Here is a 25,707-nt window from a genome sequence, read left to right on the forward strand (position 1 = left end):
CCAGGGCGACTAAATTGTTGTTATAAAAAAAAAAGTTTCATTAGTGGGATTGGGAGGATGGCCTAGTGGTTAAGGTGTTTGCCTTACAAACACAAGGTGCAGCATTTGAGTCTCACAAGGGATAATTGGCTAGGCTTAAAATGGCCCACAAGAGCAGTTAGCCTAGTACTAACCTATGTTAATTTGACTTTGGCCCCTAGGTCATGACTGAACATAGTGCTTAGACCACTTCGCTTACTCAAGTCAATAAAAATTAAATAACTGTAAAAAGGATGCATCTGAGAAGGGGATGTCGGTTCTGTCTACCAACCTTAAATAAAAATGCATATAATCTGATAAAGTACAGTGCATTCATTTACAGTTTATTAGCATTCAATGAACATTATACTCATCAAGAACACTTTATTTACAGATGAAACCGATACATTATATAACAAACCTAGACAAAGAAGGGCACAATTGCCAATAATAATGCTGAAATATTAATTCTACTTCCCTGTATAATACCGTAGTCCAGGACTCATTCATGTTGTGAAGAACAAGAAATTAGACATCTAAAACAGTGATCATTTGAAAGTCATTTCTACCATGTCTAAGGTTATGTGCTTGCAGCAAATTGTGAACTGCAAGAACTGGCAGAATATTCCATCTTTTCAACAGAGACTCGCTTCCTCATTTAAAATTATGAAACCCTTCTGACTTAAGTAGCCAGCAGATCCAGAATTGAGCAAGCTCAATAAAACTCAAGTCTGACAGTTTTGCTTAGTCTATGTAGAAAAGCAGCAGTCTAAACGTAAGGTAAACAACTCTGGTCAAAGACAGCCTTTACTGCAAGTCTCTTCATTTATAATATTATCTAAAATGCATGCCTCAGAATATATTCTCATGTAATGGTGTACAGGCTTATGTAGTCAGGGCAAACCACTGCCTCATTTACACTTTGACATCACCCAGAAATACCTAGTTTACATAGAGTGGTGCAAATTATTACCTTTTAATTTTATTTACAGGAAAAATAACAATCAAATAACTAATCATCTGATCCTCAGTATCTTACTAAGCAATAACTGGCTGAAAAAATATGAGTATACCTACATTTTTCCATCACAGGCTATTAGATGCTGAATACTGAGCTAAAGCTAAATTCTGGTACAGAGAAATGTTTGTACAGACAAAGCAAAGAGAAGGCAGTCAAAACAAAGCTGCTCTCACTATTCTGATGAGTTGCTTTAGTTTGCTAAGTGTGTCCCCAGGGCAGACAAAATGAATCAGTGACTGAATCACTTAACACTTAGGATTAACAGGAAAAAAACGAATTTGTAATTAAAGACAGTATGGATAATGCATCTTTTATATTTGTACAATTATGGCTTTGTTATTTAGATAAACGTGAAGCAATATACAGAAAAATGAAGATAGTTTTATCTGATACTGTACTGTATTTTGCACCAGCCAGACCCCCCCCCCCCCAATTGACAAATACTCATTTTAAGACATCTTTCTCTGAATAAGTAAAGTACAGGAACACATTTTTATTTGGAGTATGGCCTCTACAAAGGAAAAACTTGCAGAAAACAATGTACTGTTGTCCAGAAGATATAGGAAACTGGGTTTGAATCCCAGTGTTACAATAAGCAGGATGTGTGCCATTTAACATCACTTTCAGTCCCTATGTGCTTCTGTGAACTAGATTTGCTGATTACTATGTGCTCTTCCTTGGTTTACATTCATAAAATAGAAAAAGAACAAAAAATTGCAAAAACATAAAGAACAGCTGTCTGTACAATCTTTACAAAATAATACATAAAACAGAATTGAAAACATGTTGCTATTTTAATGTCAAAGTTTGATTCTAACAGTATATCATGTTAACATTTTAAACGTCATGACACTTGACAGAAATGGCAGCTCAGTTTCACAGATATGGATATGCTAATTAAACTTACTGTCCAGGTGGCTGACTTGGCTGTACTGGATTGTTGAAATGTCACTTCGAAGTTATGGGGCCCAGGATAGTCTGTGTTGGAGGGGATTGCAGGAGCTGGTGACATTGCATCGAATGTGGAGCTAGGCTGTGAGTAAGGTGAATGCGTTGGGACATTCGAAGCGTGCTCTGAGCTGTAAGGGCTGGTTGAGGCTGCTCTGCTGCTGATACTCTGATCCATTGTATTGTTGAGCAAATTAAACTGGGACTGGAGAAGAGAAGAAAAGGGGGAGGAGAAAAAAAAACAACCAGTTAAGAAACACACAAAGATCTCCTGCACCTAACACTCTAGGTGTCTTGTTACAAAGCCCTAAAAAGACACACACTATTAACCCATTCAGGTGTTATCTTAATCTTTATCTGCTACGTACCTGTCATCACTTGGATAGATGGTTACAAGTATAGCATATCATATTGCTGTCAACTACCATTTGACTCATATTGATTCTTTCCCATCACTGTAAGCATTTGTAGTATGATTGGATGCAGCACTGTTCTGAAAAATCCCTAGACTATGGTTTCTAGTTGCTGATGTACATTGTTAAAGAGTTCTACACATGTGGAGAAGTTACTGAAAAGCAAGTTAAAACTACATTTATTGCACTGACTTTCTGTTATGTTTCCAAAATCATGGTGTGTCGGCCTAATTATTGCTTCTGCTTTTTATGATGCACTTCCCACGACACTGTGGCTACCTAGTTAACTTCTGTCACTCTGCTCTGCTTACTTGTTCGGTGTTTTACCTGGCTGTTTTTATTGCTTTTACGTTAGCTGATCTTATTTTACCAGTTCCTGTGCAGTGTTTACTCCTCTGCATCATCCTGGTGTAGCTGCACTGACTGCATTGGATTAGCATATCCTTGTATGTCCTTCTCAATAGCTATAATTTAGACACAGTCTTATGAAGATGTTCCTTAGATTTAGCCTGACATTTCCTAGATTTAATCTTTGTCTTTCTAACTTAGCCCTGTATAAGGGTACATATATTATTATTATTATTATTATTATTATTATTACTATCATAGTCAAAGTCATTGTCATCATCAATCATCATCATTATTACTTTTGGTATTCTCTTTTTTTCGTCCCCAGTGTTGGATGACTGTCTAACCACAGCCATTTCTGCTGCTTAATTCTCCATCACTGGAGCGACAGCCTTGCATGGTATGGAGACTATCCAGTCAGCCATAAATGGTATTTTGTTTTTCTGGCCCAACATCACCCCTAAGACAAGTTGTACCTTCTCCTGTGGAACTTTTAAATGCCAGAGATTGAGAGGTTTGTTTCCATATTGCTGCCTTACAGGTTCATAACTCGTTACTAGGCATGTCGTCCAACAGAACACTCAGGAGCCTAGACCAATTTTCTAATGTCCTAGAGCACTGCTTCATTAACAGACTTGTTCATAGTCACATAGATTGCAAGTGAAGGCTAAGCGAATCAAATCCTGGGCTACAGGAAACATTTTTTTAAAACTCATATCCTTAATCCTCTGTGCTGCCACTGTTTTTTTAACTTTTGTTAATACAGTCTCTGAGCGAGCACATTAATAGAGATGTGTCTTTTCTAGTGCACCTACCCATTTACTAAAAACAGATTCACGTATGCCAAGAATGCTCATGATACAATGTAATCACTGACATAATACAAACTATACCAGTAAAAATTCAGTCAAACCACAAGAAGTTGAGCAATGAAACAGAAATGTAGAAGTCTGACTGAAGAACTCAAAGCTGTTTATAGAGAGTGAAGGAAGAGACTTGTTATCATTTCATCTTGGTACTGTTGCAAATAGACTCTAAAAAATATAATTTGAAGCTTTCTACTAAATTAACATACTGCAGATGTCACTAATGAAAACCGGTGCTCAGACTTCTGAATTCACGTAGTCCTTTATCAAAAGTAGCTAATTTATTTTCGAGGAATGCAAAACATTAACAACCTACTACTTTACTTAAATAAATAAATTCCAGAAATTTTACAACAAACCACATCACTATTTATTAGCAATAGTGGTTCAATTGGTTACACACATTGAAACTGCAAAGATCAGAAGGCTGCAAGTTCTAGCTTCACATTAGGATTTTTTCATTCATGTGCAGCAATGTTGAGAGAGTACTATGGCTATCCTAAGGTGGCATTCTTCACAGGAGATCTTAAATTCAATTCCCATCTGGCTGATTTGGTTGTAACTCAGGTGAATGTTAAGGATTCCCATTATCGTTTTCAAAAACAGCAAGCAAATTTCCCTGGTGTTGAAACCAAATTTCACCCTGTGTCTTCCATGAAATAAGCCATAAACTCAATGGGACCAACCCAGCCAATAAAAAGCAAATAACAAGGATGTGCATAAATAAACACACTATGACTATTTGAAAACATATCAGTTCCTAAACCAAATGCAGGATTTGTAATATATGGAGTGTCCTAATCCTCTCCCGAAATTGCACTATGTAACTAAGTCACTAAGCTCAGTTTGCTAACAGTAACCCACACCAAACTTTGTGCAGGTTTGGGCTTGGTCTCTGCAAACTTACAGCACAGACTGTCAAATACAAATCACTAAGCTTTGGAGTAATATGTACAACTCATGGTGATTGAAATGGATGCCCAGTTATGTGTAAATGGGGGGAGGGTGTACACTAGTTCTGAGACCATGGTGTGACAAGAGTACTTTGCCTACTCCATGGTACAGTAATTTTGGATTATATAAGTAATAGAGGTGTGTGTGTGTGTGTGTGTGGGGGGGGGGTATTATAGTATGTTTCAAAATTTGATGTCTTTTGTAGGAATTGTTTTATTTTCAAAGTGTGGGACTTACAACAAGGAGCATGTTTGTAGAAGGGTATTTGGTGGGATTTGCTAGTGCACATCCCATGGGGGCACAGTTGGTAAATTTGTCCAAAAATGTCTTAAGATTGTGAGGGTCTTGCATACAACTCTCATCATAACATACATGTTACAGTGAAGTTCGCATAGGTGAGCCTTACCATAAAAGAATGATGCTCACCTTGGCACAAACAAGCCACCAAAATGCCAAAAAACACAAATCAGTACACAGTTGTAGAAACTTTTAACAAACCCAACATTCCCTCAGAAACATAGTAGAAAGTGAGTTATTCAAACAATAAACCAGTTTACAGGTCTGAAAACCTGTAATATACATGCTGTGAGTGACATTAGTGAAAAGCCTTTAATAAAGTAAATCAGATCACAGTTCTTAAAACCTGTTACAGACATTGAGCTACTATGCAAATGGTTGGAAAAAGAAAGAAATATAGCATCAAGTCTACAAATAACAAAAATGTCTAGCAGTCTCTTACTTAACAGGAAACTCTAGTCTATGCATTACAAAGCATACGGACGAAGTCTGTGCCCATACCCAGTTTATGTCTTTTTGAAATGGATGTCAAGAAATTTGCCCTTTGAGCTTTGCTCTTGAGATGAATTTGCTGCTATCAATTTCTTGAGCACATAACAAACTGGTTATGATTAGCAACCTGATCATAATCCCCTGAGCTGTGTTCTTAACAACCAAGCATTACTGCATGAACTACAATAATAACTAAGATGAGCCACAGGGAAAGCTGATGCTGCCATTTACTCACATCATGAATGCTACACAGGCATGCCCACAGAGACATCCAGGTATGTACTTGCATGCCTGCTAGCACAAAGATATGCTTTAAAGTTCCCCATGAATAATGTGCAACTTTGTTCATGTAGAAATAAGAAAAATAAGATCTCATCAAGTTAAAAAGTTTACCTCCACAAAAATATATACTGCAAAACTCCCAACATCAACAGTCATGGTTCTTGATCGAAATGTCAGTTTAATCACAATCAGAATTATGGTGCATGATTATAAAAGTGGAATAACCTTGCATTTTGGCAGAAAAAAATGTAAAGAATAAGAACACTTCCAAAGTTTCTTAAAAGGGTGGTCTACAGAAGATAAACAATCCAGGTCTATGCAGTGTGTTGTAACTGCGGGTGGCAATTCAGTGGCTCAATAATTATGATTTGTCCATCACATCTTCTGGATCCAAAATTCAGTCCTAGATTCCAGTCACTGTGTGTGTGAAGTTTGCATGGGCTTTCTCTGGATACTTAGTTTTTATCTTGCTCCCAAAAACATGTTGCAAGATTGCCTACTACTCTTGGTTTGCATGAGTCTATGAACATATGAACAAAAATATACTTTGTGACTTACAGTTTCTCTAATTTTTTGTCATATAGATACTGATGAAAAGTCTTATAGCCATACACAATAGGTAACAGTTGTTTTTTCCTCTCTAAGAACATCTTTTTGGAAGTCAGTAAGTTCATTGAACTATATATAGTTAGTTTCTCATCTTGTATAATCATTTCACCAAGACCATTTTGATTGACACCCCTGTACTACCCTTACTTAAGTGAACTAACTCTAATCCTAGTCCTTGCCAAACCCCTAACTCCAGCCCTAACCATAACTTTCACAGAAACCTCATCTCTAACCCTATCATTAAGGATCATAGACACCTACACCAAACCCTAACACTTAATCTAACCCTGACCCAAATCCCAACCCTAACTACATATATACTCACACTAGGAATGCCAGAGTTTACTACAGCAGAGAATATCCTGTGGTTTGTTCTTTTGGATGTGAAGTTTACTATTGCCTCAGCCAAAATGATATTTCAGCACACTTGCAATCTGTCACTGTGATGTTCCCAACTCAATGTTCTGAAGTCTGATGTTCAGATTATGATTTAGTGTCAGGAACCCATATATACATATGTGCATACACCCCCCCCCCATATATATATATATATATATATATATATATATATATATATATATATATGAAGATGGCCATTATACCAATATGCTAGCCACTGATTTGCACTACTAATACAGTTCATTACATCTTGCTGCCTTGCATCTGTCTAAATGAATGGCAACAGCAATTCACTTACACCTCAAAGTGATGGTGCAATCTGTTTGCTGATATTGGGAGACAGTGATGTTGTGAAGTTTATCCTTCACCTCACTGTTATGCAACTGCAAAGTCAGTATATTTAAAGTTCTGGGTTGTGCAGGAGGTTGCCACCCCTGGAAAAAATGGAACTCTATTGCTACACTGCATATGCTGGATTTATACAGTAATGGTGCCGATATAAAGGCAGAAGGAAATAGCCAAAAGTGATACTGTTGGAGGAAAAAATATCAATAGAATATGGGTATTGTTTGACATTTCCACAGTTGTGTGGTCTTGGATTTAGTATATATAAAGGTATGAGATTTGGGGGACTGTCCCCTGCAAAAACAATCACAACTGTATTGTTACAGCACAGCAGATGTAGTGGACCTCTACAGCTGTACTGCCAATATTAATATAGAAGGAAACAATTTACTATCATAATTTCAAACATGTTTGATGCAAGTACTTAGTGCTTGAAAAACATTGTCGAACGTTATGATAGCGACCAAGAAAAAGAACGAACGCAAAAAAAAAGCTGAGTATTCGGTTTTGAATTGTCGACATTTTTCGAAAATACCACCGCATCTGTTGGCATACAACACACGTTTTGCAGGGGGCAAGCCCCACTGCACCCCCATGTGGGGGCTGTACCCCCACACTCTCTGCAACTTATATATACAAACCCGAGATTGCACTACAGTGCAGGAGAGGGTAATTCCCAATCCCCACTACAGTGCGATCTCCATCCAACATGCCGAACTCAACAGCAAATGCACACTACCATTAACTGTTGTGCATTTCTCATTTTTTTTTTGTTTTTTTCACACAGCTTGTTTTAGCTCAGCGGATCCTGTTTGGGCATCCTGCAGACTACTACAGCACCAGAAATGAGGAAGAGAGACTTTTTGCTGATTATAAGTACCTTTTTGGTTTATTAACTATTTTTGCTAACCGTACTTATAAAAGCCGTTTATACTGTATTTTAAATTGTTTTACTGCTTGTGCACTTGGTCTCTGCTTAAATTCAAACTTTAAACTGCATTTACTGTTGTAGGCTACACACTCAAGTGTGATAGCCTTTTCTGTGCTTATTTACTGTTTAGTTGCATTTTTCTGCTTAATTTAACCTAAAGAAACAAAAAACAATCTGTTTGCTCAATTCCTGCCTTTTTTCTATATAGAATAGCCCAGATCTCAGATTTGCTTAGTTTCAGGACTTTATTTTTGCGTTTCTGAGTTGTCCAGACTTTGCTGTGGTAAAAGGAAGTCTTTCTCCTTATCAGTGGGAGTGGTAAGCATTGAGCTGCCTATCTGTCACTAGAGGAGTGGTTTCCAGCTCAGGAATTGTACCTCATTGGCCGTTTGGGTCTGCTTTCTATCCCTTTCAACTTTCTTGCTTAAAAACCTGTGTTTGCATGGATTTGCACTTGTTTTACCTCAGCGGATCCTGTTTGGGCATCCTGCAGACTACTACAGCACCATAAATGAGGAAGAGAGACTTTTTGCTGATTATAAGTACCTTTTTTGGCTTTTTTTTGACTGTTTTTGCTAATCACACTTCTAAAAGCCATTTCTACTGTATTTTTAAATCATTTTACTGTTTGCGCACTTGGTCTCTGCTTAAATTCAACGTTTAAACTGCATTTACTGTTGTAGGCTACACACACAAGCACTATAGCCTTTTCTTTGCTTATTTACTGTTTAATTGCATTTCTTTGCTTAATTTAACCTAAACAAATAATTATTATCTGTTTGCTCATTTCCCACCTTTTATTCTATACTAGAATAGTCCAGATCCCAGATTTACTGGTTTCAGGACTTTATTTTTGTGTTTCTGAGTTTCCAGACCTTGCTGTTGTAGAGGGAACTCTTTCTGCTTATCAGTGGGAGCGGTAAGCATTGAGCTGCCTATTTGTTGCTAGAAGAGTGGTTTCCAGCTCAAGAATTGTATCTCATTTGCCATTTGGGGCTGCTTTCTACCCCTTTCAACTTTCTGGCTTATAAACCTGTGTTTGCACGGGTTTGTGCATCACGCAGTGCCGCTTAGCTAGGATTAAACTATTACCGGAGACAGAAAGTCTGCTCTTCAAATTTTCCCTTAGAACTAGCCAGTTTTAGCACTCAAACCAGATTCTTTGAGCTCAGCACTTGCTTAGAACTCGTTGTAAGCACTAGACATTCTATAAATTGCTACAGCACTCAGCTTTCCGTATTAAGTAAAGAGGAAAACAGTTCTAGTACTTAAATAATCACCTATGCAGGCATGTCTAAAGGTCAGCTCCCAGTGTTTTCTCCTGTTCACCTGGTGAACCTGGGCATCTTGGGACAATGTAGCAATTGCCTCATGTACACAGACAACCCTCTCCTCCTACCACTCAACACTACAACCTGTGAGAGATGCACTTATACAGCCAAGCTGGAAGCCAAGCTCTCTCCACCCAAGACTGGACTAGTCAGTCAAGAGGAGAAGGTAAACACCCACACCACACCATGCATACCACATAGTCCTTCAAAATCTACACTACCAAAACTCACATATAGTAACACAAAACACACATCTACATTTATTTATTTATTTATTGACATTTGTTAACAGGGTTTGTCCAACTGGGCTTGTGGCCCATATTCAGTGGCAACCCGAGGAGGAAAGCTCCAGTAATACATTGTTAAATAAGTACAATTTTAAACAATATTGATATAATAGCAGTTATAGCAAAACGATTCACATATGTTGGGTTACATGCATAATGTTAAAGTTGCATTAAAAAGAAGCTAAGTAACAATTTTACATTGGTATAGTTCAATAGGGCAACAATAAACATTTTTTGTTTGTATAAAATTGTGCAAATGCACAGTAGACACATTGGAGAGAGGTGTAATGAGGTACTAAGTATGGTCCTTTTGAGGGTACATAATGGGAAGGAAGACTAGGTAGGGTCATGGCAAGGGCAGGTTCTGGAATTGAGAAAATAAGCTTTTAGTTCATTTTTAAAGTGTGAGGTGTGGGAGACTGAACTTAAGTCAAGGGGAAGTTTGTTCCAAGCATGGGCAAGGAAGTGTCTGTAGAGTAGTTTGCCTACTGACCTTTTTGGGTGGTAGATATCAAGTATTTGTTGGTTAGAAGTACGGAGGGTCCAGGATGGGATGTAGATGGAGACTAAGGAAGATAGAGATGGACAGAAGGAGGGTTTATAAAGAATAGAGTGTAGCATATGAAATTGATAAGATAGCAGAAACTGGGGAAGTTCAAGACATTGAAGAGAGTTTAAAGAAATGCAGTGGTGTGAGTTGTATGGGGAGGCTCTTAATAAAAATTTGCCCAAGCAACAGAGACCTCCAAAGTTGAAATGCAAGCAACCACCACCACCCAACACAACCCAAGCGACACATAGCTCACAAAACCAGTGTGCCACTCAAACCTAAGGCAAAACAATGTGCCCAACACACTAGTCATAGGCAACTCTACAGTCAGGCATACTGATGTCTCACTCACCAGGCTAATCAAGGAGAAAATTATGGTCAGCTGCCTGTTGGGTGCCAAGATCTGCCACATGATGCACGCACTCAGGCCACTCCACAACAAGTACAAATACAACTCTGTCATTGTCCATGTTGGAGTGAATGACCTGAGACTACCTCCTAGACTACATGAAAAGAGACATGGAGGAGCTCTCAGATCTTGTAGCCCAGGCAGGAATGACCCTAGCCCTGAGTAGCTTCCTGCCATTGCTCAGAATGATACCACAGTACAAGGACAAAATGATTGACTTCAACAATTGGCTAAGCTTCTGGTGTCATTCTAAGAGGATCTAGTATCTGTCTGCCTGGAATGACATGATTGACAGAACACAATGCTTCACCAGAGATGGACTGTACCTGTCGCCCCTGGGATTTTGGATACTGGCTAAGGCTCTTGCCACCCCTATAGTGCCTTTTTTAGGCAGGGTTCAAACAACAAAAATACCACCGTAACAGGTACAAGCAAGCAAAATCTGAGGGTAATGCTACTTAATGCTAGAAGTCAAAACCTCAAAATGCACTCACTTGGAGCTCTCCTCAAAATGGAGAAAATCAACATCTGTGGAGTGACAGAGACCTGGTTTAAGGCTCCAGAGAGCACCCCTGCAACACCAGGCTACTATTCATACCACACCTTTTGGCCACCTAACCTGGACCAAAACACTAAAGGCGGAGGTGTGTCTATATTCACCAAGGATATCCACACCTCCAGGCTAGTTGACCAACATAATGCATCTGAGATTCTACAGGTGCAACTAACACTAGGCAAGACTGCAATCCAAATTGTAGCTTGCTACAGATCCCCCACAATGCCCCATGATTCCCACTCCACTTTTCTTAACATACTGGAAAGTATTAAGGTACAACCAAATACCCTAATACTGGGTGACTTCAACTACCCACCATTAACTGGGAAAACTACTCATGTACCAACACATTTGCTCAATGATTTTTGGAATTCATAAATTCCAACACCTTGGATCAACTTATCCATACTCCCACCAGAGGCACCAATATCCTAGACCTGGTCATTACCAACATGGGTAACTGATGCTCCACACCAGAAGAGAGCTCCTCGATGGTCAGATCTGACCATAAGCTAGTCACCCTAGACATCCACATCCCACCCCTACTCCCCATTAAGGTAAACACTGTAAAAACTTCTCCAAAGCCAACTTCATGCTACTCAAGACAGAAGTGGCAAACTTCATGACAACTGTGCAGATGGAAAGTAGAAGTACAACTGCTGAATCTTACACCAATGCACTGTATGAACACATACAGAAGTGCATGGTCTGTGCCATCCCAAATAGAACCAAAATACTCTCCTCCAAAAAAGGAAGCCAATCTGGTGATTCCCTGCCATAAACAAACTCTACAACAAAAGGAAGAAACTGTTGCAAAAAAGAGTAAAATCCCAAGATTGGAAAAACTCCCTTATCAGCCTCAGTAAGAAGCTGAGATCCCACATAAAATCCTCCAAAGCTAGTTATGAAAACAAAATCACCACAGATACTAAAGACAACCACAAGGCATTCTATAGTTATGTCAAGAACCTCAATGGCAACACTCAGATCTGCTCTGAGTTACAGCATAATGGCACTAAATCTACAGAACTAACTGATATTGCCAACATCCTGGTAGATAGGGTCAGTGCCAAATTCATTCCCCTCTCACCCCCTAAAGGGCCCATTTCAATACTGGAAGAATACCAAGCCCGGGTAATCATGGCCGCACAGGTAAAAAACGCACTTTTCAAAGCCAAGAATACAGTATCCATGGGACCAGACAACATCCTGGGCTGTGTTCTCCGTGAACTACAAAACGAACTGGCACCCCACCTAAGTACCATGTTCAATCATAGCCTCACTTCGGGCTTTGTGCCTACTGAATGGTGCACAGCTACAGTTATCCCACTCCAGAAGGGGGGATCCACCATGGGCCCCAGGAACTACCACCTCATTAGCCTGACGAGCCTGATCTGCAATGCCATAGAACGTATCATCATGGAACTTATAAACAAAGACATAGGTAACCTTCAAACTCTGGACCCCACCCAGTTTGGGTTCATGAAAGGCAGATTATGTCTCCTAAACCTGATTGACTTCTTTGAAGCAGTCACCAGAGCCGTGGAAGAAGGTAAAGTGGTTCACACAGCCTATCTAGACCTCGCCAAGGCATTCAACACCAATCCCAACTCTGGAATCATAGACAAACTCACTAAACTGGGCATAAATCCCTATATCACGTGATTGGTTGCCAACTGGCTCACTGACAGAACCTACAACATGAAAGTAGCCAATTCCAAATCTGACTCCAGACCAGTGACAAGTGGAGTACCACAGGGTCCACTCCTGTTTGGCATCTACTTCTCTGAAGTTCAGGCCAGCACAGAGGGTCTATGGCTAACAAAGTTCGCAGACGATTGCAAACTGGGAGCCATTATTGAATCCCCAAATGATGTGGACAATCTACAAAAAGGCCTCACTAAGACAGATGCCTGGTGTCAAAGCCATGGCTTCAAGCTCAATGCCAAAAAATGTATAGGGATCCCCTTTGGGAAAAACCCTGTGCCCATGAACTACCACATAGTAGGTACTCCATTTAACACCGAAAGTGTGATAAGAGACTTAGGGAGGCAGGTTGACAGTAGTCACTCCTTTGATAACCACATCGCCACAGTAGTCAGGTAATCCTTCTACGTGGCATACCTCATCACAAAAGGATTCTCATCCAGAAAAAAGGAGGTCATTGTTCCTCTCTACTCATCCCTCATTAAACCTATTATAGCATACAGTGCCCCATTTGGTATGTACCTCACAAGACATTTACAACAACTGGAAAGGCCACAGAAATACCTCACAAAGAGGATCACCAGGCTCAAACAGATGCCCTATGCAGACAGTCTTAAGAAACTCCAGCTCTACTCCATCACATATCACCTACTCAGAGGCGATCTCTGCCTAACATGCAAAGACATGTCAAAACCAGAGCTGTTGGACATGCTACACTTAAAGAAATCTCAATCCCTCTGAGCCACATGCTCCAGGGACCTAAACCTTGTCACCACAATAAACAAAACATAATCTGGAACAGACTGCCCATTCATCTCAAGAACAGCACCTCATTAGCCTTCTTTAAGAAAAATCTTAATGATTGGATGGGAAATAGGAAATTCACCCCAAGGGATCACTTCTGTGGCTCTGTTCGACAGGGACACAGGAAAATAATTTTTGGGTGACGAAAGGCAGGGAATCGTTATGGCTAGGCTTGTACAGGCCCTAGGGCTAATAGCCTAGTACCTACCTATGAACCTATATCCATTGTCGCACACTGCAGCTGCGACATTGTGATGGTAGACCAAGGAAACAGCCATTAGTGGCATTGTTGGGGATAACGTGTCACTGGAATTTGAGTCAGTTTTGAAGTCCTAATAGTTCTGCAGTATTAGTATGGGAATATAGCATCTTGCATCTAATATCTAAAACAAAATAGTTTTTTTCTGGGCGCAAGCCTCCTGCATCCCCCACAGACTGGTCTTTACTCTGTAAATCCCTTTACTTATATACATAAACTTTCCCCAACTTAGAGAAAGAGTAAAATGTACTTCAAAGTGCATTTTTACATTCTGCTTTTTCTCCCCATCAGTGTAATCCCACCCCGAAGGAAACACAGCAGGTTATTACAGGAAACAATATTTGATCACATGACAGCTAAGTAGCTGTACCTAATCAAAGAATGTGCAGCCAGCAGATATTGAAAACTTGTCTCACAGCACTTATGGGGAAACCTAAGTAGATAAACAGCTCACCATCAAACGCCTCACAACTTTTGAGGTGAAACTGAAATTTTAAAGATACACCAGTCCCAATTGTAACTTCTGTGTTAATTCTCTTCTAATGGTTTTGCTTCTGGACCTCTGTAAGAGTATCACTCTCCTGCACCCCATTTTTATATGGGATGGGTACAACAAGCTTTTGCTTTATCTCTTTCGTGTTAGGTGCATTGACCTGACACACTGAGTCTTTGTATGGTTCCTCCTTCCACATCTTTCAGAATGCCATAAATTGGGAAAACACTTTTCTTATTGTAACATTTTAAATTAAGTCAGGAGTTAAAGTTACTGGAATAATTTATGAATTTATATATGTGAGAAGGAGCGTTCCTTTTTTATCACCATGAAAGTATATCACCTTCAAATTTTGTTTGTTGTTATGCTTATGCACACAGGAACCATTCACAGGGATAATCATGTTAATAGAATCATGTAAGCTAGAACTTCTCTTCCTTCCAAAAATACAGTAAATTTTACAAGCGTGCTAGTAGTATGACTTGTTATTCATTAATGCTAGCTTCAGTCTCATCACATTCCACATGAACAATTTCCGTAGTAGCAAGCATGACAGGTTTGCATTTTTAATAGTAGTATTCTCCCCATTACATATATGCAAGTGTGTGTGTTTGTGTGTGTATAAATATATATATATATATATATATATATATATATATATATATATATATATGTATATATATTCCAAATCCAAAATCATCCAGCACTCAAAAAGTTGCATTCAAAGAGTTTTATACAATTCCATTTTTCTGCAAGGAAAAACAAACCAGGAAGTAAATCTAAACACAAACCAGTTTCACCACTGGCCTCCTCGGTGAGCTTACACTGGTGAATGGGTTTGTGTTTAGGATTACGTCCTGACTTGTTTACCTGTGCTAAAACAATGAGTAAAAAGGTAACACAGACAAACTAATCGGTTAAAAATGACAAGAAATTCCACTGTGTGATTCCTTAAACCTCTTGTATTAGAGGCACATGTGATATATGCAATTGACCCCTTAAGGACATCAGGTGTTTCAGCTATATGGCAGTTCTGAATTCCCATGACTTTTTTTTTTTCTTTTTAAGTCTGTTATGGACAAATTCAGGCCAATAAAGCCAAACCCCACTAGCTGTGGACATGCATGTTTCAGCCTTCTTGTGGGATCATCAGCTCAGCATAAGTGGACTGTTTGGCTAATCTTTAGAAACACAGGTTATCATGTATCATATAGGTTCCAAGTTTAAGCAACCTCTAAAAAATGTTATATTAAAATTTTAAAAAATTCCTCACGTTGTCTTACATGGGCATAGAAGTTTTGTTCCATTCTGTCATTAACAAAAATAAGTCCGACTAGCAAGGATGATTTGAGAGCATCTGGCTTACTGTGGTGAATTTACTGCCACATACCAAAACTGGCTGCCTCTGATTTGCCACAAAACCAAGACATTAATCAATCAATCAATGTTGTTGTTGTGTCTTTTGGCTTATCCCAGTTAGGGGTCGCCACAGTGAAACTCCGGTTCGCTAATGTTTGGTAGTGGATTTTTACATGCCAAGTTACCAGCCCTGATGCACAACCTTCAATGAAGGTACGCCCATTCACACATGCCTCCACACAGAAGACGCTCTAGCTGAGAATCGAACGCGACAACGTCTTGCTGTGAGGCGACAATGCTACCGCAGCACCACTACCGCAGTAATCAATCAATCAATCAATCAATCAATAATATCCCTAAGTGTGGCCAGCCTCACCTATCACCCTGTTTAACTAAATATGCTAACTACCCAGGTCATTGGTCCTTGCAGGTTATATTTGGTTATCAGGAAACTTCAGAAGACAATTGGTGCAATCTTCCAGCTTTATCAAATTGAAAGTTAAGCCAGAAAGTATCTGTATTCGATGGGGAACCTAATGTCTTTTTAAATATGCATTAACGCACTTAGATGGATGCTTGTTTGTTTGTCTTTTTGGCTTTTCACGGTTAGGGGTCACCACAGCGGAACTCCGGTCCGCTAATGATTGGCAGTCAATTTTTATGGTGCTGAGTTGCCAGCCCGATGCCCAACCTTCAGCGAAGGCACGCCCATTCACGCATGTCTTTTGGAGGCCACTCGACCGCGGGGAGGACATGCAGACTCCACACAGAAGGCACTCCAGCCGAGAGTCAAGCAGGAGAACCTCTTGCTGTGAGGCAACAACACTACCACCGTACCAATGCGGACCATCAACTTACTTATTTGGATAAAGGCTATAAAAGTTTTAATGAACCAAAAAGCAATGCAAATTTCAAAAAGAGTGCATTAACTCTGAAGGATACAAAGTGCTATCAGAGAAAGCAGTCATTATTATTATTACCATTGTATCAAATTGTCTCTTGAGTGATACTTAAATACTCAGTGAAATTCTGGGTCTTTGTCATTGTCTGAAAAGTTGTGAAGCCTGTATAAACTAAAGCACTGCTGGTGATTCCCCACTGGGTGAGGAAACCTATATTTTTTGTCTGTGACTGACAGAGCTGCTTTCTAATACCTGCTCCATTCTGTTTTTTTTTTTGTTTTAAGAAATCTGCTTGGCCTAGTGTTTTTGTTCTATGTGAGAGGTAGGCACTTAAATTATCTAGGCTGTACATTTCACATGTTTTTCCATTTGTTAAATTGTCTCTCCTGAGTGATGCTTAAATCCTCTAGGCCTTTGTCTTTGAAAAGATTTGAAGCCTGCATAAACTAAAGCACTGCTGGTGATTCCCTGGGTGTGATGAGGGTGGACAGGATTAGGAAACCTATATTTTTTGTCTATGACTGATAAAGCTACTTTTTGACACCTGCTCCATTTTGTTTACACTTTTAAGAAATCTACTTAGCATGGTGTTTTGTTCTATGGGAGAAGTAGACACTTAAATTATCTAGGCTGCACAGTTCTCATGTTTTTTAATTGGTTAAATTGTCTCTTGAGTGATACTTAAATACTCTTCGAAATTCTGAGCCTTTGTATTTATAGGATAAGCTCTGAAGCCTGCATAAACTAAAGCACTGCTAGTGAATCCCTGCTGTGTGTTCCACCCAACCTCCCCTTTTTATCTGCTTTTTAAACCTGGTGATTTTAAGCTGCTCACCCCTACTCTAAAATGAGCTTAACAAGCTCATTCCTTTCTACACTGCTGCTTCTTCTTCTACTTCTTCTTTCGGGTTTTCCTGGTTAGGGGCACCACATCAGATCACCTGTCCGCTCATGATTGGTAGTGGAATTTTTCAGTGTCAAGTTGCCAACCCGGTGCCCAACCTTCCACAGAAGTCACACACACACACACACATACACACACACACACACACACACACACACACACACACACACACACACACACACACACACACACACACACACACATGCCTAGGTCCAATTTAGAGTGTCAATCCACCTACAGCATGTCTTTGGGATGTGGGAGGAAACTGGAGCACCTGGAGGAAACCCACACGACCACAGGGAGCATATGCAGACTCCGCACAGAAGGCACCCCAGCTGAGAATCAAACCAGTGAACCTCTTGCTGTGAGGCGACAACGCTAACTGCTGCACCACTGCGGCCGCCCTTTCTACACTGCTGCTGATATTCTGCATTATTTACTTGCCTTTCCTTGTGCTTATATTGAAAAAAGTGCCTTTTGCCTCCTATTGTCTGTTCTACTTGATCTGACTTCATTGTCTGGCTAGCTGTTGGATAAAGTAGTGTATTTTTACACTCAAGCAAACAATTGTTTTTACATAAAAAGAGGTCAGTGTATTTCCATCTGGTGGGCTGGGAGGTAGCCTGGGATTAAGTTGGGGAAACACTTGAAATTTCTGAATGTAGTTTTATTGCCTGGATGGCTTATTAATCAGCTTATCTTGTTTTTTAGTGCCTTTATAAATTCTGCACAACTGAGTGGCTCTTATGGTTCATAGGTTCATAGGGAGGTACTAGGCTATCAGCCCAAGGCATCATTTATTCAAAGCAAACTACTTTTATTGAATAATAACAGTTTTATAAGCTGTTTAAAGTACACTGCTATATCTACATCTTTAAGTTTGTTTGTCGGAGCATTTTGCACTGTTTAGGTTTGTTTTTGGTATCATTTCACTCCGGACACTACTTTACTGTGCTTTTACATTAGAAGGACTGAGATTATTCATCTAGTGAGAGTAGGTGTTTACCTGGTCTATCTTAGCTTGGAAACACACAAAACAGCTCTAAGTAGTTTTTTTTTCACTTCTCTGCACTTGCTTTGCACTGTTCTGATATCTAGGTAGCATAAACTAGATTCAGATCTGCTGCATTTAGCTGTTACTGATACACATAGGTTCATAGCTGTGTAGTAGGCTAATGGCCCTGGAGCTTTTACAAGACTAGCCCATAGAAGTGCCCTGGCATTGTGTCGCCTGATGTTAATTCCCACTGGACTGATCCCCGGGGTGAACTTTGTATTTCTCATTCCCTCATTAAGATTTCTCTTGAAGAGGGCCAGTGAGGTGCTCTGCTTGACATGTATGGAAAGTCTATTCCAGAGCATGGGCAGTCTCTGGGTTATGAACCTGTCCCTCCAACATGTTCTGTTGATTGTGGTAATGAAGTTGAGGTCTCTGGAGCATGTGGTGCGGAGGGAATGGGATTTCTTTAGATGTAACATTTCTAACAGAGCAGGGTCAAACATGGCTTTGTAAGTCAAGCAGAGATTGCCTCTTAGTAGACAATATGAGACAGAGAATAGCTAGAGGTTTTTGAGTCTGTCCATATAGGACATGTGTTTAAGGCCTAGGATCCTCTTCGTGAGGTACATTTGTGGCCTTTCCAGCTGTTGCATGTGTCTAGTGAGGTACATGCCAAATGGGGCATTATACTCGATGACTGGCCTAATGAGGGAGGAGTAGAGAGAGATGATGACCTCTTTCTTCTTGGAAGCAAAATCCTTGGTAATCAGATGTGTCACATAGAAGGACTTTCTGACCACAGTGGCAATATGGTGGTCGAAGGAGAGGTTGCTGTCAACCTGTGTCCCCAGATCTCCTATAATGCCTTCAGTGTTCAGTGGGCTCCCATCGATGTGGTAATTAGTGGGAATTGAGTTTTTCCCAAAGGGGATGACAACGCATTTTTTGGCATTAAGCTTAAGGCCATGGTTTTGACACCAGTCATTGGTCTCAGTGAGGCCTTTTTGTAGGATGTCTACATCACTTGGGGTGTTAATAATGGCTCGCAGCTTGCAGTCGTCTGTGAACCTGGTCAGCCAGAGTCCCTGCGTGTTGGCCTGGACTTCTGAGAAATAGATGCCAAACAGCAGAGGACCCAGGACCAATCCCTGTAGGACTCCACTGGTCGGCAGTCTGACTTGGAGTCCACTACTTTCACACTGTGGGTTCTATCTGTGAGCCAATTTGCAACCCACCTAGTGATATAGGGGTTGATGCCTAGTTTGGTGAGTTTATCAATAATTCCTGGGTGGGGAATGGTATCAAAGACCTTGGCCAGATCAAGGTAGGCTGTATGAACTACCTTGCCCTTATCCACAGCTCTGGTGACTGACTCAAAGAATTCAACCAGGTTGAGCAGGCATGATCTACCTTTCACAAAGCCAAATTGCATGGGATCTAAAGTTTGGAGATTCCCTATATCCTTGTTAATTAGATCTATGATGATGTGCTCCATAGCCTTACATATCAGACTCATCAGGCTAATGGGGCGATAATTCCCAGGGTGTGTAGTCGCTCCCCCTTTATGGAGAGGGATGGCTGTAGCAGTGCGCAATTCAGTAGGGACAAAGCCTTCGGTGAGGCTGTTATTGAACAGGGCAAACAGATCTGGTGCCAGTTCACATTGTAGTTCATGTAGAACACATCCAGGGATATTGTCAGGTCCCATGGAAGCTGTAGTCTTGGCCTTGGACAATGCAGCTTTAACCTGTGCTGCAATAATGCTGGGTGCTTGGCATTCCCCCAATATTGTGATTGGTCCTTTAGAGGGAAGAGAGGGGTAAAGTTGGCACTGAATCTGTCGGCCAGTATTTTGACAATATCTCAGAGCAAACCTGGGTATTGCTGTGAAGATTCTTGATATAACTATAGAAGGCTTTGTGGTTCTTTTTAGTGTCTGCCACAATTCTGCCTTCATAGCTGACTTTAAAGGTTTTGATGAGGGATCTCAACTTTTTGTTGAGGCTAATAAGAAAGTTTTTCCAGCACTGGGACTGCAACTTTTTCTGCAACAGTTTCTTCCTTCTGTTGTAGAGTTTATTAATGGCAGGGGACCACCAGATTGGATTTCTTTTTTGGGAGGAGAGCGTCTTGGTTCCATTGGGTATGGCTAGTTCCATACATTTATATATGTGTTTGTACAGTGCATTGGTGTATGATTCGGCAGTCATGCACCTATTTTCCATTAACATGGGTGCTGTGAAGCTAGCCACCTCTGTTTTAGGAGCCCAAAGTCAGCTTTGGAGAAGTTTTTCATGGCTATTACCTTTGCAGGGGGTGTTGGTGAGATGTGGATTTCCTTGGGGATTAGTTTGTGGTCAGATCTAACCAGGGAGAAATTGACTATTGGTGTAGAGCAACGGTTGCCCATGTTAGTAATAACCAGGTCAAGGATGTTGCTTCCCCTAGTGGGGGTAAGAATGAACTGGTCCAGGGCATTGGAATTGATGAATGCCAGGAAGCATTGGGCCAGTGTATTGGTACATGAGTAGTTTTCACAGTCGATGGAGGAGTAGTTGAAGTCAACTAATATGAGATGGTTGCGTTGGACCGTAATAGTTTTCATGGTGCTTAGGAAAATGGAGTGAGAGTCTTGGGACATGGTTGGGGACCTATAGCAGGCTACGACCTGAAATGCCGTCTTACCCAATGTTAGCTGTACCTGATGTATCTTAGATACGTTATGCTGGGCTACTAGTCTGGAGGTGTGCATATCCTTTATGAATATGGAGACACCACTGCCTTCGGAGCTTCAGTCCATGTTCTGGTGCCGAAAGGTGTGGCATGAGTTATAGCCTCGTAGCACAGGGTGCTTTCTGCTGCTTTACACCAGGTCTCCGTTACAGCACAAATGTCGATCTTCTCCATTTTGAGGAGTGCACACTGAGCCAGAGGCCATTGCCAACCTTTTGGCTGACAAGTTCAGCTCAAATCCGCCCCCCCCCACTCCCTCCATAGTCCAATGGAAATACCACATAACACAATCCCCCAACCATTACTATAGAACAGGTCACTAATGGACTTTCCAAGGACAAAAACACTGCATCGATGGGCCTCGATAACATCCTGGGATGTTTAATAAATAGCATGAACCATGACCTCTCTGATCAACTTGAATCACTTTTCAACTGCAACTTTCAGTCAGGGTTTGTGCCTAAGGAAAGGAAGATCACTACAGTCATTCCCTGCACAAAGGACGTCCAACCACTGATCTGGGTAACTACATGCCTATAATTCTTACCAGCCTCATATGTAAGACCATGCAAAGAATCATCACGGACATGACAAATGAGCACATAGGTAACCTGCAAATGCTAGACCCATCACAGTTCAGTTTTGTTAAAGGAAAGTCATGCCTATTAAATCTGGTGGACTTTTTTAAGAGGGTCACTAAAGCATTGGATGAAGGTAAGACTGTACACACAGCTTACCATGACCTGGCCATGGTTTCTTATACAATACCCCACTCAGGCATTATAGACAAACTCACTAATTTAGGTATAAACCCTTTTATCACCCACTGGATAGCCAAATGGCTCACTGACAGGACCCAGGACATCAAAATAGGTGAGGCCACCTCCACCAAGAGAACATCCACTAGTGGAGTCCCCTAGGATTTAGTACTGGGCCCGCTCCTTTATGGAATCCAGTTCTCTGAAATGGAAGCAAATGCTGAAGGTTTATGGCTGATTAAGTCTGCAGATGATTGCAAGCTAAGGGTTATTATCAACTCCCCTGCAGACACTAGCATTCTTCATGAAGGTCTTTCTCTGACTAACAAATGGTGCCAAAGCCATGGTTCTAAACTCAATGCTAAGAAATGCATAATTGTACCCTTTGGGGAATCATCCATCCCGGCTAATTACCATGTTGGTAATATAGCCCTAAGAGTCAACTCCGTGGTCAGAGATCTGGGTACACATGTAGACAGTAGACCACCATATGGCCACAGTGGTGCAGAAGTCCTTTTATGTTACGCAACTTATAAGGCATGGCAACCATGTCCACAGAGGTCATTATCCCACTGTACTCTAATCTTATCAGACCAATCATAGAGTACAGTGCTCCTTGTGGTATGCACCTGATCAGGTATATGCAGTAACTAGAGAAACCACAAAGGTTTCTTACAAAAAGAATACAAGGCATAACAAACCTGCCTTATGAAGAGTGTCTACTCAGTCTCCTATAGATTGCTGAGGGGTGATCTATGCCTGGCTTACATGGCATCCACAAATTCCACACTTATGAATTTCCTACATATTTGTAAGTCAAAGAATACCCAAAATACAAGGTCTAAGGACCTGAATTTTGTCTGTGACTTAAACAGAACATGCTGGAGAAACAGATATGTGTCCCAGAGACTGCCCCTCTTATGGAACAGGCTTCCCATCCATGTGAAACTAAGTTTGCCTATTACCCAGTTTAAGCACAACCTAGATAAGTGGATGGGTAACAGGAAAATTACACAGGGCCTGGCACCCATGTCACTTATGGACAGAGTTAGCTTATAGATCCCTGACCCTCAATGACCTATTTGGATGCAGGGCATCATTATTCTTTTGGGAAAACTTGGTTAGGCTCAGAAAGGCCCCGGGTCATTAGCCTAGTAACAGTCTATGAATCTCTGAAATGTATATATCTACTCACAGGAGAGGTACTTGAGAACTGAGCGATGGCTAGCCTGTTATCCTAGGTGGGTCAAAATTTTTGCATGCACACAATCTTCCCTTTACATGTTCTTGGCTAAGTTCTGGATGATCAAATGAAAGGACATACAATGGAGGACACCACTTAGTGTAAATAACTGCTCCACCCTCAGCAGCTACTTCCTACCCTTCTGGAAAACATTCCCACTATGTCCCCGTAGTCCCGTTCAGAGGATCACACAGACCACCATTCTCTGAGACATATCCCCCCCTCCCCTCCGAACTGGTACACACCAGCAGTTACATGATTCCTCCCCTAATTCACTGCATAAATCAATGCCTGTCCCACTGCTCACACCCAGGAAAGCTGGGTCATAGTGAGAAATCTGTCACACTGCAGCAAGTAGCTGTCAAGTTTTCCTCCAAATGTAAGTGAAAACATCTTAGGAGCCACGTGATATACGGGTTTGAAAACAATTTATTCTGAGTTACGTAGCCAGTACCATGTCCATCAAGAGCATCAAATTACAAGAATTCTCGTATGAAGCATCACAGCAGAATTTACCTAGAATGCAGTACTATTCTGTTTAGTATAGCGCATTTTCATTGGAACATTTATTATCCTGTCTCTGAATATCTGACTTGTGCCAGACTTAATATATACCTTACTTGTGCCTTCAGAAATTATTTTTTTATTTAGCTGCTTTTTAACTGGGTAGGTTAAGACAGCCTGGATGAAAGGCCCTTGTCAGGTGTAATCAAGGTCAAAAGTATACACATGTTAAAAAACTAAAGCACATTAGGTGAAATAGCAGTACTGAGTGGTGTAGCCATGATTTTGGGAACAGCTTTCAGAATGTAGTAATGTCCCTCAAAGTGTAGCCCTCCCATCTCTCCCTTCACCACCCCAGATAGTACTACTTTTTTTTGTAATGCTTAACAACTGTAATAGTGATAACAGACACACACACACATATATATATATATATATATATATATATATATACATACATATACATATATATATATATATATATATATATATATATATATATATATACATATATATATCATCATCATCTTCTTTCGGCTGTTCCCGTTAGGGGTTGCCACAGTGGATCATCTGTTTCCATTTCTTCCTGCCCTCTGCATCTTGCTCTGTCACACCAACCACTTGCATGTCCTCTCTCACCACATCCATAAACCTTATCTTAGGGCTTCCTCTTTTCTTGTTACCTGGTAGCTTCATCCTTAGCATCTTTTTCCCAGTATGCTCTGCATCCCTCCTCAGCACATGTCCAAACCAACGTAATCTTGCCTCTCTGGCTTTGTCTCCGAACCTTCCAACTTGGGCTGACCCTCTAATATACTTATTCCTAATCCTGTCCACCCTCATCACACCCACTGCAAATCTTAACATCTGTAACTGTGCCACATCCAGCTCTAACTCCTGCCTTTTTGTCAGTGCCACTGCCTCCAACCCATATAACATAGCTGGTCTCACTACCCTCTTGTACACCTTCCCTTTCTCTCTTATTGGTACTCGTCTGTTACAAATCACTTCTGACACTCTTCTCCACCCAATCCATCCTGCCTGTACTCTCTTCATCACCTCTCTTCCACATTCACCATTACTCTGAATTACTGATCCCAAGTATTTAAACTCATCCACATTCGTCACCTCTACTCCTTGCATCTTCACCACTCCTCTATCCTCCTTCTCATTCTCACACATATATTCTGTCTTAGTCATGCTGACCTTCATTCCTCTTCTCTCTAGAGCATATCTCCATCTCTCTGGGGTCTCCTCCACCTGTACTCTACTCTCACTACAGTTCACAATGTCATCTGCAAACATCATAGTCCACGGGGACTCCTGTCTGATCTCGTCTGTCAACCTGTCCATCACCATTGCAAATAAGAAAGGGCTCAGAGTTGATCCTTGATGAAATCCCACCTCCACCTTAAACGCATCCGTCACTCCCACCGCAGACCTCACCGCTGTCACACTACCCTCATACATATCCTGTAAAACCCTTGTATACTTCTCTGACACTCCCAACTTCCTCATACAATACCATAACTCCTCTCTAGGCACCCTGTCATATATATATATATATATATATATATATATATATATATATATATAAATATGGATCCCCTACACTACACCGACACACCACAAACCCGACACCCAAAACACCGACACCAAAAGACCAACAACACACAATACCGAAAACTCACATAACCAAACACCATAACAGCGACACACAAAACGTAAACTACACATTACACACAACTATATATGCGCTAACCTTAACCCAAACCCTAACCCTAAGGTCTGACACTACTGCACACTTAACCTATCCACACCCTAATCTTAACTCACTTAACCCGCCCCTAAACCTAAAGTCCGTCACTATCGCACACTTACCCTACCCGCACCCTAACCCTAACTCACTTAACTCACCCCTAAACCTAAAGTCCGTGACTATCGCACACTTACCTGACCTGCACCCTAACCCTAACATTCGTCAC

The 25,707-nt window shown here is 40.7% G+C and overlaps 1 protein-coding gene across 6 annotated transcripts in view; it reads right to left on the reverse strand.

Annotated features, from left to right (window-relative positions):
* TP73 (tumor protein p73) overlaps positions 1–25,707 on the reverse strand; it is a 1,605,115-nt gene that overhangs the window by 571,098 nt on the left and 1,008,310 nt on the right. For all 6 annotated transcript variants that reach the window (XM_044062957.1, XM_044062958.1, XM_044062960.1 and 3 more), the window contains one exon: positions 1,947–2,192. In XM_044062957.1, the coding sequence (XP_043918892.1) occupies positions 1,947–2,192 (246 nt within the window). The remainder of the gene's footprint in view (positions 1–1,946; positions 2,193–25,707) is intronic.

The sequence above is a fragment of the Protopterus annectens genome, chromosome 2.part1 (genome assembly GCF_019279795.1).
Source record: "Protopterus annectens isolate FY-2018-M chromosome 2.part1, PAN1.0, whole genome shotgun sequence".
Classification (NCBI taxonomy): Eukaryota; Metazoa; Chordata; order Ceratodontiformes; family Protopteridae; genus Protopterus; species Protopterus annectens.